The 16,298-nt window shown below is 30.5% G+C and overlaps 3 protein-coding genes across 4 annotated transcripts in view; 1 reads left to right on the top strand and 2 right to left on the bottom strand.

Moving 5' to 3' along the window:
* The window catches only part of LOC108687540 (rab GTPase-activating protein 1-like), a 9,642-nt gene extending 5,218 nt beyond the window's left edge, over positions 1 to 4,424 (top strand). For both annotated transcript variants that reach the window (XM_018193359.1, XM_018193360.1), the window contains 5 exons: positions 2,838 to 3,028; positions 3,099 to 3,158; positions 3,225 to 3,416; positions 3,491 to 3,728; positions 4,244 to 4,424. In XM_018193359.1, coding sequence (XP_018048848.1) covers positions 2,838 to 3,028; positions 3,099 to 3,158; positions 3,225 to 3,416; positions 3,491 to 3,724 — 677 coding nt within the window. In that variant the 3' untranslated portion in view covers positions 3,725 to 3,728; positions 4,244 to 4,424. The remainder of the gene's footprint in view (positions 1 to 2,837; positions 3,029 to 3,098; positions 3,159 to 3,224; positions 3,417 to 3,490; positions 3,729 to 4,243) is intronic.
* Positions 4,425 to 7,269: 2,845 nt separating this feature from the next.
* LOC108687453 lies at positions 7,270 to 11,726 on the bottom strand. The gene is made up of 5 exons (XM_018193220.1): positions 11,397 to 11,726; positions 10,873 to 11,120; positions 10,595 to 10,777; positions 7,489 to 10,526; positions 7,270 to 7,412 (listed from the first exon to the last, which is right to left on the bottom strand). Exons 1-5 carry the CDS (start codon positions 11,661 to 11,663, stop codon positions 7,303 to 7,305), a joined length of 3,846 nt encoding a protein of 1,281 aa, XP_018048709.1. The 5' UTR covers positions 11,664 to 11,726; the 3' UTR covers positions 7,270 to 7,302.
* Positions 11,727 to 13,945: 2,219 nt separating this feature from the next.
* On the bottom strand, positions 13,946 to 15,433 carry LOC108687482 (cytochrome P450 9e2-like). Its single transcript, XM_018193255.1, has 2 exons — positions 14,775 to 15,433; positions 13,946 to 14,684 (listed from the first exon to the last, which is right to left on the bottom strand). Exons 1-2 carry the CDS (start codon positions 15,431 to 15,433, stop codon positions 13,946 to 13,948), a joined length of 1,398 nt encoding a protein of 465 aa, XP_018048744.1.
* Positions 15,434 to 16,298: the final 865 nt, after the last annotated feature.

The following is a 16,298-nucleotide window of genomic DNA, read 5'->3' as shown; positions in this document are numbered from 1 at the left end:
ATATATAAATTATATTAAATATAAAATATATCTAATTAAGCGTAGGACATTGCGTGCACGTGCATATTTAACATAGTTACGTGTAAATTCAACAAACACAGAGATAGAACTTGATACTTTCTGAATTAAAGTATAAAATAATATTTCTAGTCTCATAAAGAAATATGTTAATGTATAGCTGTTTAAGTTAACAAACGTATTAGTAAAAATTTTATAAAAATTTTACGGCTCTCTAATATAGCAATATTTAAATAGTTTACAAATATGTAATGTGTGTGTGAAATTTGTAATTTATTTTAGTCAGGTGGTGGTTTTGTTTGCCTGGTTATTTTTTCTTTTTAAAAGAAATTTAAAAGAAATTTTAAAAGAAAAGAGTAGTGCACTACTTGGCGAAAATATATCTTGATCATTGTTAAAGTATGAAAAATTTGTTAAGAGTTTTAAAAAAAGCGAGCAGAATATTTCCAAATTGTTAAATAATAGGACTAAAATGTGTGAAAAGCACCTATCTAATTTCTCAATATAAAAATTATTTTAGTAATCTTAATTTATGCTATATGCAAATAATTTTATTTTTCACACACGTAAATCTGTTTGCTTTCATTTAGTTATTGCAAATAGCTCGCAGTTTAATATAATATTTCTTGATTGTATTATTCAATGATTATTAATGAAAAGATTATATATTAATAAATATACAATGAATAATTATTAATATTAATAGTAATTTTGTAAAGATTTAGAAATAACAGACAGATTAATAGATTTTATTATTATGATCGATTAATATTTTTTTATTCTAAAAGTTAAATTTGTTGCAATTATGGAATTTATTTAAATACATATGAATAAAGAATGAAACTTGGACATTAAAAAAATCAATAAGGATATTAAAAATATTTAATTGTATATTATTTTTTTATTCTATTGATTGAATAATGACTGATGAGCAACTGATCAAATATAACTTCCGTAATATAAAATACTCATATTGAAAATTGTAGCACTATTATATTCTTCCTGTGCTATTGTATTACAATGACTATATATGTGTGCTGTGAACATAGTGTATAGTTACATTAATATCGTTTAGATGAGGAGATGTCATGTTATCAAATCTTTATTGTAAGTTTAAGTTTGTAAAGTATTATTTATTTTTTATTGGACATTATTGGAAAAACTGTTATTATGTTATTAGAATCCATGCTTATTGGCTGTAGCGCTTGTGTCTACGCCTCTTGTATTGCTTTTTATTTATACATTATTTATTATTGCTTAGTGAAAAATAAATCATCTCAGAGTATTTTTAGTTTTGTGAATTACCTATTTTATCCGATAATATCCTATTCCTAATAAATATCTAGTAAACATTTGCACTTCCTTCACATTTTTGTTTTCTTGCTATATTGGGTATGCATGGCGCATCAAACAAAATTGTCAGCATTTGTTTGTATGGTACTAATTATTTCTCTTATATGTCTATAGAAGTAGTGTAGTGTCGCAATATAGAGCGTTTTCCAATAAGGATATAGATACAATGTAACAGTAAATCATTACATCCTTGTTGTTTGTCTACGTTAAACAATAATGAAACGATTCATTGTTACGCAGTGTCTGATTATGTCTTTACTGGGAAGTATCTATAAATACTACAATGCTAGATTATAATTAACAAAAAGAATAAAAATAATGAGATATAATTAGTTATATATACTTGTATTTATAAAGAAAATTTTATCTGATTTAGAAATTATATCTATGCTGGGAATGATAAATAGAAATATTTTTATAAAGCTATTATCTGAATTAATCCTATATATATATATATATATATATATTTTTTTATATATATATATATATATATCACAGATCGTTGAAGTATGCATAAGTTGATAAGCTATAACATAGGCTGATAAGCAATGACTATAGGCTGACTAATCATCAGATAGCTTTCATGTATATTCATTTCTATGTATATACTGAAATGTCTTTTATATTTAAATTTGAAGCTGACACAGTTAACAATATGATAGTATAGTGTGTATCAATTATTATCACAAGAAATCACAATTTGCAATTATAATTGGATGTACAAGGAATGATAAAGGCATCTTTATAAATATATTTTATCAGTCAAGTTTATATTTTTATTACAATGTTCCAAGATATAACAAAGCAAAGTATACGTGGAAATTTCGGCTATCAACATTGTCACTTGAGATATAGCAAGATAAAGATATCCAATATAGCTATATCAGCGGTTTAAATTTGGCCATAGTACATTTCTGTAGTACATAACAAAGTCGTCCGTTCGTATTAATACGATATCTGTCAGTTACGTTCGGACCATCTGTTTTTAACATATCTGTGGCACAAATATGAGCCATGCAACGAAAGAACTAATGAAGAGTAAGAGTGAAAAGTGTGCTTATATAATACTTAAGTGTGCATGTTCAGAAATTATTCCGTGTTGCCGAATTTCTTTAGAAGAAACGTGTGCAATTCAAAATAAAACATTTGTGATACATGTAGCAACATCAAACATGACTGATAAAATACATGAAATTTTTATAGCAAAACAATATAACTTATGCGAAAAAATAAAAGTGCATTTCTAAAAAAATATTTTTATAACTATTTATAATAACTTTTTTAATAACATTGTATACAACTATGGTATATTTGGGACGAATTTTAGGAATTTATAACTATAAATTTATATGAGAAAGAGAGAGAGAGTAAGCATAAAACAAAATCCCGACATAAACATAATCTAATTGTCTAATACATTAAATTCTTAAACTTGCCTAAATAAGAATTGTTTATTCCTCATGTAGAAGCACAGGAAAATGCTGATGAATACAGTAACGAAGTGGAGCAATTACGCGGTACAGTAGCCAGAAATGAAGAAGAAAAGCAAAGATTAGAGGCAGAATTGTTGCAAATTAAGGAAATGTTACAGCGTGAGGTAGCTCGGGCAGACGCCGAAAGCCGCAGAAGCAATGTCATTATAGCCGAATACAAGCAGGTATTTACAAGATATTGTACATTTAAGTTTAAGTATTACAGATAGCTATAAAAATATTTACACTTTCCAGATCTGCCAGCGTTTGGAGGATGATTACAACGCTGCGAAAACAACATTGAGTGAGTTACGGGTATGTAATCTGGTTTAATTTTGATAGTGTTAATCAAACACAGATTCTGATAACAATATATTTCAGGCAAAGGTTTCAAAATGCGAAAAATGTAGGACATGTATAATGGATTCATCAAACATATTGGCAGATATCGCACATCCTTTGGAGAATCGAATAGATCCCATGCTTCATAGGGTGCAGGAAAGAGTGCGTGAGTTGGAGCTAGAATTAGCGCAAACGAAATTAGCGCATGTCGAGGCCGAATGTCGGAATCAGGTGAGCAACAAGGATATGTGTTTTGCATAGTTGATAGTTTGTATCTTTGAATTCTAATGCAAATCATTTGACAGTATCTGACACATGAGTTGCACGCCACCGCTTCAGAGCTGCAAGCCGCGCGAAATAGTTGGCCATGGCTCAGCAAAACCTTGTCCAGTATAAAGGAAGCGGCAAACAAGAGAGAAGCAATGGCTCCTACCGCGCTGAGAGATCTGAGACGCGACAGTGCGCCTGGAGGTGATCTGCACCATCTAATACATTCTCGTGGCCGTGAAACGCGCGATAATCTTAAAGAAGTTGTGTGATGCAGTAAGTACAAAGTACAATACCTTCTAAAAAAATAGCACATCTATAATGAAATGAATATAAAAGTAGAATGAAATATATTACAAAGCAGTTGCTACATAGTTGCATGGATATGAAACAGAGACATTCGTCAACATTCATTGACGAATAAAATATCTGTCAACAAGTAAAATATATTACTCGTCAACCATCAAATATTTTTTAAAGCATAGAATAAGATAGAAGACACAGTGATTGCGTTCAGCAGACTCAACTGTTGCGGAGCGCTCTCTTGCTGCTTGTATATTCTTCTAGATCTTGTGTATTCTTCTAGATCATCCAATAGAGTCTGCTAAACGCGACCATTGTCGCACGATATAAAGATAAAAGAATCTTTTATATCCATGCTACTATGAAGCGACTATTTGTGCAACCTACTTCCGTGATACGACTTTTAATGCGCTTCCTGTGCGTGCTTGCGAATAATGATAGTCTAATATTCGATTAAACCATATTATTTTCATGTTTTCGCTATGCAGACAAAATGCCATTAGGAGAAGAATACGTACATCTTGGAGTCGTGCGCCGGGCATGAATATGTGAACATGATGTATGTTCGTAGTTATTTAATGTACTGTTATTTGTTAACTTGATATATTCTTTGACACGCTCAATTGAATTGCGTATCAAATACTTTTTTCATCAGGCAGCCCCTTACATAACAGCTGATATTATATTGAAAATCATTGTTATAAATTTTGTTACATTTTAAAAATAGATTTGTTTCTGTGATTTTTTTCCTTTTTTTCGACACGCGTATAAACGCTTATAGTAACATTATTTTTTACGTTTATTTTTTTTTTCTTTCATTTGTTGATGTATATCAATATATGTAAATGTTGTGCTCGATAAAAATGTACACAACACCACGCAGTTACTAACGAAAAACAACTGAAAAAGAATCACATTACGTACGTAAACACAATAAATTATTTACAATAATAGAAAATAAAAGTAAGTACATATGCCACGTTTTGTATGAAACTAGTCTAAGCATGAAAGGGAGAAAATGCTATAGAGACTTTTATCTATACATACAATAACTTTCGAGTAATAATAGTCATGACAATTCTATTGAACAAATGCGTGATTACGAAAATCGGAATTTACATAACAGAAATAATTATTTTATTTACTTTTCTATTAATTGATTTTCCATTATCTAATTTTATCTGAATTAATATAACATTCCAAAATAGTACGAATGCGTTTTCTTCCATGTATCTTTATTATTAAGTCCACTATATTCTGCAATGACTTCAATTCAACTGACGTAATTGATAGTTACATACGTATATATAGTCTTGACAGTTTTACTGACACAATATTCCGATAATTCTACTAATTCTACGTTAAGTTTGATATTAAAAACTTTCACTATTTTAGTTTTATATATACTTTTGTCACACTGATAAACACGCGAAAAATATATTTTAATTTCCCATTTAATCAAGGGATATTAATCATAAAAATGTAGCAGAATAGGTACACATGTAAATTACACGGTAGTTGCAAGATATTTATAATACTGTTTAGTTATAATTTGCACTTTGTTTTGATAAAATTTGTAGTAAGACGAACGTTACTAAACGCCATAGATTGTATTAAGGCACTACTTAAAAATGCAATTCCATTGATGTGTAATTTTGTCTAGTATTATAAGATGTTTCCACAATAAATTTGCTATACACCTATAGCACATTCTTGACTATCAAACTTAGCTTCGTAAGTCGTGCCATTTACTTATATATAAGTGTGATATATTTATTTATACAGATTTAAACAAGAAAGAATTAAAAGAGATTATAACTTTATGCAAAAAAATATTAAAATTGCGTATATGTAAAATTAAAGCATATTTGTGCCATTAAGTTATATTATGAAATTTACTGAAACAGTCAATACATGTTTTTTATTGTATTTTATTTTTATTTTTTTTTTATTAAATTTTAAATTAAATTTAGTAAAGTTATTAACGAGTAATATGTACACGATTTCAAGCAAAGTTTATGGTCATTTTGACTTACACTCTAGCGAATAACCGCTTGTATTGAAAAATGGAAGACTTTATTTCTGTAAATACTAAAAACACAACAGTCAAAATCGTTTAACTAACAGAATCATGTAAAGTCTTAGGCTACGTATAAATCATTGTATACCCTGTAATTTCATTCCACTGAAATAAAGAAAGGTATCACGTTTCAATGTAAAATATTTAATATTAAGAAGCTCGTAACTTTTACGCCATATAATGTGTACATGTTTACCTGTATTAGGATAAAATATATTGAGAACATTACATTTGTTCAAATTTTATATCGATTTTATTTGTCCAAAGTTTTTGCATTACTGCGAACTTAACTATGTAGTTTCAGTCTTAGGTAGGAAATTTTAACGAAATTATCAAATAATTACAAAAATTAATTTAATATTCGTTATCACGTCTACTATTGACCTATCGATATCACATAGATATACGTTACTCTATCAAAACTTAACATATTGATAAATTTTCATAAATCACATCAAGGACTGAAATAGTATATTAGAGATATTTAACAAACTATTGAAAAAAAATCCAAAATTGTAAGAAAATATACGCACACACACACACACACACACACACACACACACACACACACACACACACACACACACACACACACACAATATATATATATATATATATATATGCACTCATACAAATCGATATGTGAATATATATTATGTACATGTATGTACTTTTATATATTATGCGTGCATGCGTACGCGCACGCGTGTATGTATCCATGTACACATACAAAACATGCATACATGTACATATATTATATACGCGTATGCATAACATGTTAAGACTGCGTAATAATTTGAATAATAACAAGAATATTTCATATTCATAAAAATAAGAGAAAAGCTCATTGATATTTTATAATACAAGAATGAAAAATTCTTGCAGTTATTCAAATGAGAGAAAGAGAATATCATAGAAAATACATTCAATACACACAATAAAAACAAATATTATACTTAATGAACATAACTTATCTATTTAGTAGGTATCTAAAATTGATTTTGGTTACATTACAAAATGTCCTCTCCGAGGAAAATTTTTCGAAATATATAGCGTATGTAACTGTATATTATATCGATTACTATATTATACTATATTATATCGAATAAAATTTTCCTCGGAGAAAAATTTTGGAATGTAGTCCTAGATATTTTATTACATAAAACATTGCATAGGCTTGAAATATTTAATAAAATATTATGTTAAAATATATAGAAAGAGGTAGTTTTATTTATTAGTTTGATTTTAATGAATAAAAAAATTTATTATCCATGATTTGGAATACACTCTTTATGATTGAAACGCAAGCAAAAATATTTTCTAAGATATTTACTTTTCAAGCCTACACTGCAAACTTGTCAGGAGCATCGAAGAATGATATGTAAGATAGTACTTTAATGCTGCAATTATGTCATGCTCATGTTTTATCTCCTCTTTTCTTTCTTTTTCTCTTTAAGACAAATCTTTTTATTTACCATATCCATTATCATTTTCCATTTCATTGTAAGCTACATCACTCTCACTTTCTGAAGAACTGCTATCAAAACCTTCATCTTGACCTACATAGTTAACATCGTCTGGAAATATAAAAATATTATAAGTACATTATCTTTAAAATATGCAGACAGTATGAAGATAGAAAGATACAGTTACCTGCAGCCTCATCAGGAATTCTCAGATTTTGTCGAGCTTGCATATCAAAATCAAGCGGATTTGCCATATCTAATATCCTCAGTAACCATATAGGAAAACCATTCTGCATTACGTAAATATCGTTTTCGTTTTCCAGATCGTTTTCGAGTACGTCAATTAGAGGTTGTAAATTTTCAATATCATTAGCATCCACAGCCATCATATTATTACCTTCATCATCTCTGTTGTTATTTGCTAAATCGCCGTTTTCCACTTCAACCGGTTCCAAAACACCAAGTCTTGGCGCTTCCGCAATACTTGGCGATTCAGAATCTGGTATATAATCCTGAGCTATGCTAGGCAACTCGTATTCTGGTGTTATATCTTGTGCGGAAACAGAATTTGGATAACCAGAATCCATGATCTCGGGAGACCAACTGTTCGGAGGTGTTTCAAGCGGAGAAAATGATTTAACTTCAACATTATTCACTCCAACAGTATTTGATACATCTTTACTTGTACTAACATTCTCTTCATTTTTCAGTGCTGACGTGAAAACATTATTTGTATCTTCACTACTTTTACAAGGTACAAACTTATCATTTCTTAAAATGCTAATTTCTTTGGCACAATCAGATGAAGAGTATTTGCTAATATTATGTGACTTGGAATTTAATAACTCTCTAGGCGGATTTAAATCTTTCTTCTTTATGCTTAACTGTGCAAGGTCACTAATTATATTTTCTAAGTGTGCTTTTGTCAGATCTGTTTTTGCTAATGTACAATATACACTTTTATCTTTATGATTAATACTCTCATTTCCTAATGATGAGACGTAGGATGCATCTGCATTTTGGATATCATTCACAATGTTAGATTCATGATTGATATTTTCTGTAAATTCTTTATTAGTACCTTGTATTAATTCCGTAGAGATGGAATTATCAACATCACTAAATTCTTTATTTTCTAAACACAAGTTTTGCTGTGTGCTATTACTAGCAGAAGAATCTATGTCGTGTCTTGAAATATTTGTAAAAGTACTACTCGAAGAAGTGGCATGTGGTTCAATTGTTTCTGTAATACTACTATTAGACTCCTGACTAGATTTTAATAAAATACTATCAATAATATCTGATACAATTTCCTTAATTTCTTCTGGTGTGTCCAGTAAAACGCTGCTATTCATTGCGGGTATTAATTCTTTGTATTTTAAACTTTTTCTAACAATATGGGTAGTGGGCATTTGTGTATGAGGTGAACTTGTATATTTTGGTTTATTATTAAAACTAGCATCTAATGACATCACATTTGTCATATCATTATTTTCATAAGTTTGATTTTTATCTGGAGTATGTAACAAAAAATTTATTTCATCTTGTGTATTTTTCTTTGGAAGACTTTCTTTAAAACAAGGTATATCTTTTGCAATCGAATCTTCTGTATTCATAGCTGTTCCGATTGCCATTTCAGATTGATGAAAAGTACTGTTCAATAAACATTGATTGTTGATTGATGATTCATTTTGATAACATGTACTAAAATCTTGCAAAGAGTTGTTCATCTCAGAACTGAAATAAAGTGTTTTTAGTGACGTTGATGAACGTGAAACAGACATATGTGACTGGAAATTCGATATTGAAGCAACTCCTTCCATAGTTCTTAGATTTATCTGATCATTTTGTAATAAAGCTGATTCTACTGTAACATCATCATCTAAAATTTTTAATGCCAAACTGTTGCTGAATGCTGTTGCGGACATATTAGAAGCAGATACTTGAGCTTCTACCTCATTTAAAGTTAGAGCAATCGAATTACTTGGTAATTCTCGTTCAGTGTATATTAAAGATTCTACATTTCTAACTCCTGATTGTTTGATATCGTCATTAGTTGCATATGGCTCTTTTAACGGTTGAGATTCTTCTACTAAATCATTTTCGCCATCAAATAAATAAGTGTTCTCTTGATTAATAGAACAATTTTTGGGAATGATAATACTGGATTCCTCATGCCAATTTTCAATATGAGGATTTTGCGCAGATGAATATTCATTTGCATCTGATACTTGATCTAATACTTGATTTATATATGAATCATCAGATTCACTATCCCATCTATTCATTACATCTGTAAAATTATGTTCTTCAAACCAATTTTCAGTATCAAGATTTTGGGTAGATAAATATTCCTCATCGATGTACGCAGGCGTCTCATTTATGCCGGATTCATAATCCCACCTGTCCTCATCTGTCAAATTGGGACTGTCATGCAAATTCTGAATGTGCGGATTTTGTTCAGATGGATATTCTTCATTTGTATCTGCAGATGTTTCATTTATGGATGGATTAGTTACATCCCATCTATTTTCCTCATTTGTAATATTAGGTTCTTCATGCCAACTTTCAATATGTGAATTTTGCTCAGATGAATGTCTTTCATTTTCATCTACAGCTGTCTCATTTATGGGTGGTCCGGTTGCATAATCCCATATATTCTCCACATTTGTAGAATCAGGATCTTCAGAATCATCATATTCATTATCCCAATCATCCTCCATGTTCATATCATCGCTAGATATTTCATAAGAATCCACGGAAGGATTAAGTACTGCTGGTCCATTTTCTCGATCTACAATGCTCCATCCTGCATCTGTTAGAATCGATCTCAGTGTTTCTGTCGAAATGGTGTACTTAGTCATAAAGCTTAATATACGGTCCAAGTATATTTCATAGATTCTGGGTTTGTCTTCATCATTTATATCATAGGATAAATAATTGATATAATATATCGCTTCATCCAGTACTTTTTGTTCGTCTGAACGAATGTCATGTCCTGTAGAGTACTTATACGTAGCAACTGTATTAAATAAGTGTTGACCTTTTAACTGAATATATTCATCTGGCATTAGAATTTCTAGTCTCGAATCTTTTCTTGGTGAAATTCTGTGAAACACTGCCATCTGCGTTAATGCACCAAATTCTTCAGTGCCTTCAGGTCCATTACAAATTCCGTGAAATGTCACTCTATAATATGGGTATCTTACCACAATATTTTGTGCCCTGTTAACAAAGTGATAAAAATTAAATTTTCATGAAGTAAAATTTTCAAGCTTTACACAATTACTTACCAGTCTTGAAATTGTTCCCTTGTCCATTCAAACTTATGATCTGGATGTCTGTAGCCTGATAAATGTGGAAATACTATATTATATTCCACATTTGGTGTTGTTATTATTGCTACTTCTGGTTTAATATAACCAAAAATATTAAAAGGGAGATCGATTAATGTATCTGGATATAAATGTTCAATCCTACAATTAAAAAATATTTTTCTAAAATAAGATATATATACAAATATATATAGAAATAACTTTTATAATAATGTTCATGCTATATAAGAACTTACAATTCAATGCAAATTACAGCGTTTGCATTCTTTAATTTTACATCATTGTCTGTTACACTGCCTTCACAAATATCTATTGTAAGCTTCCTTTCTCGAGAGGACAACAATTCTGTGATTAACGGTGCTGCTTTTTCTTTGTATCTCTCTAGCACTTCCCTATCCACATCAACACAAAGTATCTCCTCCACTTCAGGTATCGCTTTCAAGTACAACAATAAACCTAGTTCGCCACAACCATAATCAACAATCTGTGAAAAAAATTTTTTAATGCAATCATAAATGTAAGAGATTATGGGAATTAACATAATTTTATATTTTGGAACAATACGTCAATATATTTAAAATAAACAAGATATTTAAAAGTACAATACTCTATCTGGTGATTTTTACGCAAAATAGGCGGCTGACAACAGGAACTTACTCAAATACTTCACAATACCAACGCTACGCTGATTGCGAGTAGTGTTGTTATAATAATACATATATTAAATTTACATTATTATAAGCATTCAAGATATTGATACCTTCCACAATTTTCCTTTGTATTCGTTGAGCACATTCATCACCGCACAGTATCTTTGTATATATGCCGGTGGATAAAAGTTGCCTATTGTCCCGTGTGTCCACCACAATGTATTTTCCAATTCCGAATCATCGAGCGCATCATAATCGTACCTGGACAATTCCTCTTCGTATGCGACATCGGGCAAGAGTCTCGTTTTTCTGATGCGATATCTATCGTATATGCACTTGCCCAGCAAATAAAGCACGTGGAAGAGTAGGCCGACCATGTTCGTAAAAATCTTTTGCGACTTTTCCTAACACCGCTCCGCAAACTCATACCGTTCTGTGTACTAAACCGACAAACCAACACAGCGCAGCGATCAAGCGGCTTCAGTATCGGAAGTCGGAAGATTCCGAGACATGCGCAGTGAAGAGAATCATAGCAGACGCTGATTATTGTTTTAGGATTCAATTGCGTATGAGACGTATCTCTGTGTGTGCGTGTGCGTGTGCGTGTGCGTGGCGTGTGCGTGTGCGTGTGCGTGTGCGTGCGTGCGTGTGTGTGTGTGTGTGTGTGTGTGTGTGTGTGTGAGGAATGTATTGTTAAGTACTTCTCACGAGGGCCGGAGGGAAAGGAAAACAAAGGAAGGAAAAATGGAGGGAAAAATTTTCTATCAGATATAGGTATGTGTGTATTGTAATTTATAAAATTAACAACAGTCGACTTTATTAGTCTATTACGTTACCAGCAAATGAGAATGGATTAAAATGGATTAAAATGGATTAAAATTTTTTTTAATGCGTACTTTAAATCCATCATGAAAATGGACTGAATAGATTGAAATGAATTGGATCCAAGCTGACACTAGCTTAATATTCGAAAAAAAAAACATTCATAATTAAGAGTTACAAATTTTATTTCTAAGACATTTATAATATTATATCTGAAAAATTATACTTGGAATCAACTACTTCAAATTGATATTAAAAAACGCAGTTTTTCTTAGTGGGAAATCTCTGGATTATCTTTTATGGATTATGGATCTTCTACGTTACTTTTTCAATTGATAAATATGTTATTCATTCTCTACTTCAATTACAACCAACTAAATTAGTAACGCGAATTATATAGATATAATAAAAAATATCATCATTTAATAGACATAATAAAGTATAAACAATTTACATTACTATGAGACAACATTGAGTAAATGTTATGAATAATCTAATCCCGCATGTCGCGTGCTATTATTAACCTAATATTCAGGCTGTGTTCGATTTGGTTTGCGAATGTTCAGATCGATTCATTTTACTTCTAATAAAAAAAAAACAAAAGAACACAGCTCAATTATTTTTACAACTTTTTTAAACTTAGTTGGATTAAAACGAAAAATTTCCTATTTATAATTTTGAGTAATTTAAGTAGCATTTATGTTCCATTTTTCAATAAAAACTTTTTTTATTTAATTAGATTGAAAAATTGCATTTCATATTCAGAATATTGAATTGAGCAGTATGCACGTTGCCTAGAAATTGCTGGTATTATTTCTGAATTTAATTGAATTAAAAAAACTACTTCTTATTCACAATTCTGAATTGAATACTATTCACGATGCACAGAAAATACTAATATTATTTTTAAAAAGGCATAGAGATATGTTCTATGCAATTCCAGGGGTATGCAGAGTTAGGTAAAATAATGTTTTTTTTTAACTGAATAAAGTTAAAGTTAATGGTAAAGTTAAAGTTAATGGTTTTACAAAATTAATAAAGTTAAGTTAAAAGTTGAAGGAATAAAAAATTAACTTAACGTAAGTTATTGAATTAACTTAAGTTAAAAAACGTTAATTTTGAAAAAAATTATTTTTTAGATCAAAATGTCCTGATTTTTTGAAAAATGAGATTAAATAACTACAATATAGATTATTAAGTAAATTAAATTTTTAATTTTTTTATTCATATGCGATATAAGTATATAACATAAAACGATATAAATTATATAACTTTAACTATATAAGTTATATAACTTTAAAAAAACAGTCAACACATACAGAAGATACAAGATCAGTGATTATTTTTTAATTACAATCGAATGCGAGAAGAATATTTGACTGTAATTCAAATATCAATTTCTTATGACTTAAGACTATGACTTAAGGCTATAACTTAAAATCTATTATAGATCCAGATTATGGTTTATGGCTTAAGGCATAACCGCATAAATCAGAGGACTGTTATTATTAATATAATTAATTATAATTAGAGAAGTTGTATTATTAAGAAATTACTTAAGATGGTCTTAAAATATGAACAGATTATAAATATACGCCCTTAGTCTTATTATATTATTATTTTTCTAAGATATTTAAAAGAGATAAAAAAATTGTTTAACTTAAAAAAAAAGTTAAAAAGTTAACGTTTAAAAGTAACTTAGTTAAGTTAAAATTTAATGCATTTAAAATTAATTAAGTTAAAAGTTATTAATTTTTTAACTTTTTTTTTAACTTTTAACGTTTTAACTAGTTCAATAACGCTATCGCTTATTCTAATCTCTATTGTATTTATCATTTTATGTTGAATATTCAACCAAAATCCGTCTTTCGGCATCAGTAGCAGATTTTTTTCGCTCGAATTTAATTGACGAAGTTTTGGTGCACTGTTTCAGTTCACATCGTGCTAGTAAATGAAATAGCACGACTTTGATCATCAACAAACTGAATCTTCTGCCAATGCACATTCTCGGCCCTAATCCAAATGGAAAATAAAATGAAGATCGATAATTATTGTCCTGATCATTATTTAAAAATCTTTCTGGACGAAATTCTTCAGGATTATCGTAATATTTTTCATCATGATGAATCGCATACAACGGAATCCAAATAATCATGCCCTTGTTTATAGTGAAAGACTTTTCGCCCGGCAATGCAGGTGGCAATTTATAAGCTTTTTCACACTCTCTTTCTATAACAGATTGCGAAAAAAGTCTAAGAGCTTCCTTTATTACTGCATTTAAATATTTGAGTTTATTAATAGATTCATAAGTTACGTTTCCGTCCAATTCGTTCAAGAGCTCATCAATCTCTTGTCCCAATTTGACCTGAATATTTGGATTAGCTACAATTTGGTACGTTATAAAAGACATCACGCTTGAACTAGTTTCAGAGCCAGCGAAATAGAAAGCGTAAGCTTGCGCGACAATATCATCCATTTGTATTCGACCCTCTTTGCCTCTGTTATCCAACATTAATTGTATCATATCTGGACGTGAAATGTGCTCAGTATCGCGAATGATAATCTCGTTCTTTATCCTGCTTTCAAAATATTTCATTTCTTGATTATTAAAAAGTTTTATATTGAATATTTGTCCGAGCTTCGGAAAGGTTCTAATAAAAATGTACTTTATGATGAGTATTACTGATACACGAGTTATATCTTTGCCACAAACATAGAATTTATTTGTCGGATCCCTTATAGAATCGATCTTCATTCCATACATACATAAGGCAATGACATCGTTTGTATATCTACTGAAGATATCTTTCATATTAACGTCGCTTTTATTCGCTGATAGTGTTAACATCAATTCAGCAAAATCCGCAGCATATTTCGACATCAAAATAAACATATTTTTCATCTTACTGGAAGTAAATAACGGAGATAGTAGTTTTTTTACGTGCCGCCACTTTGTGTTTTGTAAGCCAAACAGATTCTGTGAAAGCATATAATCATTAACATCAACGAAAATGGAATTATTGGTAAATGAATCGAAATTCTTGACGATAACATCCTTGATTAATTCCGGATCACGGAGCATAAGAACTGGCTTCATTGTAGCGTAGAATCCAATGTATTTTGCGTCTCGATTCAGATTGTATATTTTTCTGGTGAAATTAGCAAATGACATTCGAAATATAATTGGCATGACACTTAGTATTGGAATAGATGATGTATGGATAATATCATGTCTTTTAAAAAAGTTAAACTTTCTGAACAAATAATAAGTAACGAGAACGCTAATCACGACTGATAACATTGAGATTGACCAGTATTCCATCATAAATATTACTCGGAAACTTTATATTTTATGAAAATTAGAATGATACTTATTCAAGTTCAACAAAGCTATTCGCGAGAGTGATTGATGAAATATATAGCAGACTAGCAATTTGTTGATATCAATAACTAAAAGCGACTATCTGCATATTTCCACTACTTGTTTTATATTTTTATACTTTGGTGGTTTAAGGGAGCAGATTTACGTGTATGCGTGCTTTATTCCAACAATGCGTCTTGACGATTTTTGTTTTATGTGCGAACAATGAGATCCAAGATGGATTTAGCCAAGACCTGAGAAGAACTCGGCAGTGACAGGTGTTAGTATTAACGCTGGTGTCGGTAACGTCAATCGTCTGACCTCCTAGTGGATTCGCTCCTGTGATGGATTTTTCATGATGGTGGCGAACCTTTGGTTGTCTGAAGACCTGGTCGTGAATATTGTAATTCTCAGTGGTTGCGGCCGGTGAGTTGGTAGTGCCGCTACGTGCTGATAACTTTCTTCGTCGGCGATAACTGCTAGTCGGTTGACCTCTGGATGCTTGAAGGGCTGTTCGTATCCCTCAAGGTTGGCCGAGGCTCTGCTGTCGTCTACAGGATGTTGAATGCGATCCTCCGGTTCTCTACGGGACTCCAGATATTCTGCGGATCATCCGGTTGTCGAGAACGCTCCTTTGAAGATAGTCTCAGTGAGGATCGCTGTATGCATACATCGGATCCCGATTAGAAAATTTTTTTTTCTTTATTACAATATATTCTTAGTATTAGGTTTTTCCCGTTACATCTAATGGGAAAAACGTCACGAACTTTTTCCCATACCTAATATTACAGTATCTAGAAAGAACTCTGAAACCTATATAATACGGAAA

Source organism: Atta colombica, unplaced genomic scaffold (assembly GCF_001594045.1).
Source record: "Atta colombica isolate Treedump-2 unplaced genomic scaffold, Acol1.0 scaffold207, whole genome shotgun sequence".
NCBI classification, from domain to species: Eukaryota; Metazoa; Arthropoda; class Insecta; order Hymenoptera; family Formicidae; genus Atta; species Atta colombica.
The sequence above is the reverse complement of the archived record's forward strand: the minus strand, read 5'-3'. Positions and strand labels throughout refer to the sequence as shown.

Excerpts from the sequence above, each read along its gene's own strand:
- LOC108687482 (XM_018193255.1), bottom strand. The coding sequence starts at position 15,433 with ATGATGGAATACTGGTCAATCTCAATGTTATCAGTCGTGATTAGCGTT. Across the intron at positions 14,685-14,774 it reads TCAGTAATACTCATCATAAA|GATAAAGAACGAGATTATCA; the intron begins GTACATTTTTAT and ends TTTTGAAAGCAG.
- LOC108687453 (XM_018193220.1), bottom strand. The coding sequence starts at position 11,663 with ATGGTCGGCCTACTCTTCCACGTGCTTTATTTGCTGGGCAAGTGCATA. Across the intron at positions 10,778-10,872 it reads GCTGTAATTTGCATTGAATT|GATTGAACATTTATATCCAG; the intron begins GTAAGTTCTTAT and ends TTTTAATTGTAG. Across the intron at positions 10,527-10,594 it reads AGGGAACAATTTCAAGACTG|GGCACAAAATATTGTGGTAA; the intron begins GTAAGTAATTGT and ends CTTTGTTAACAG.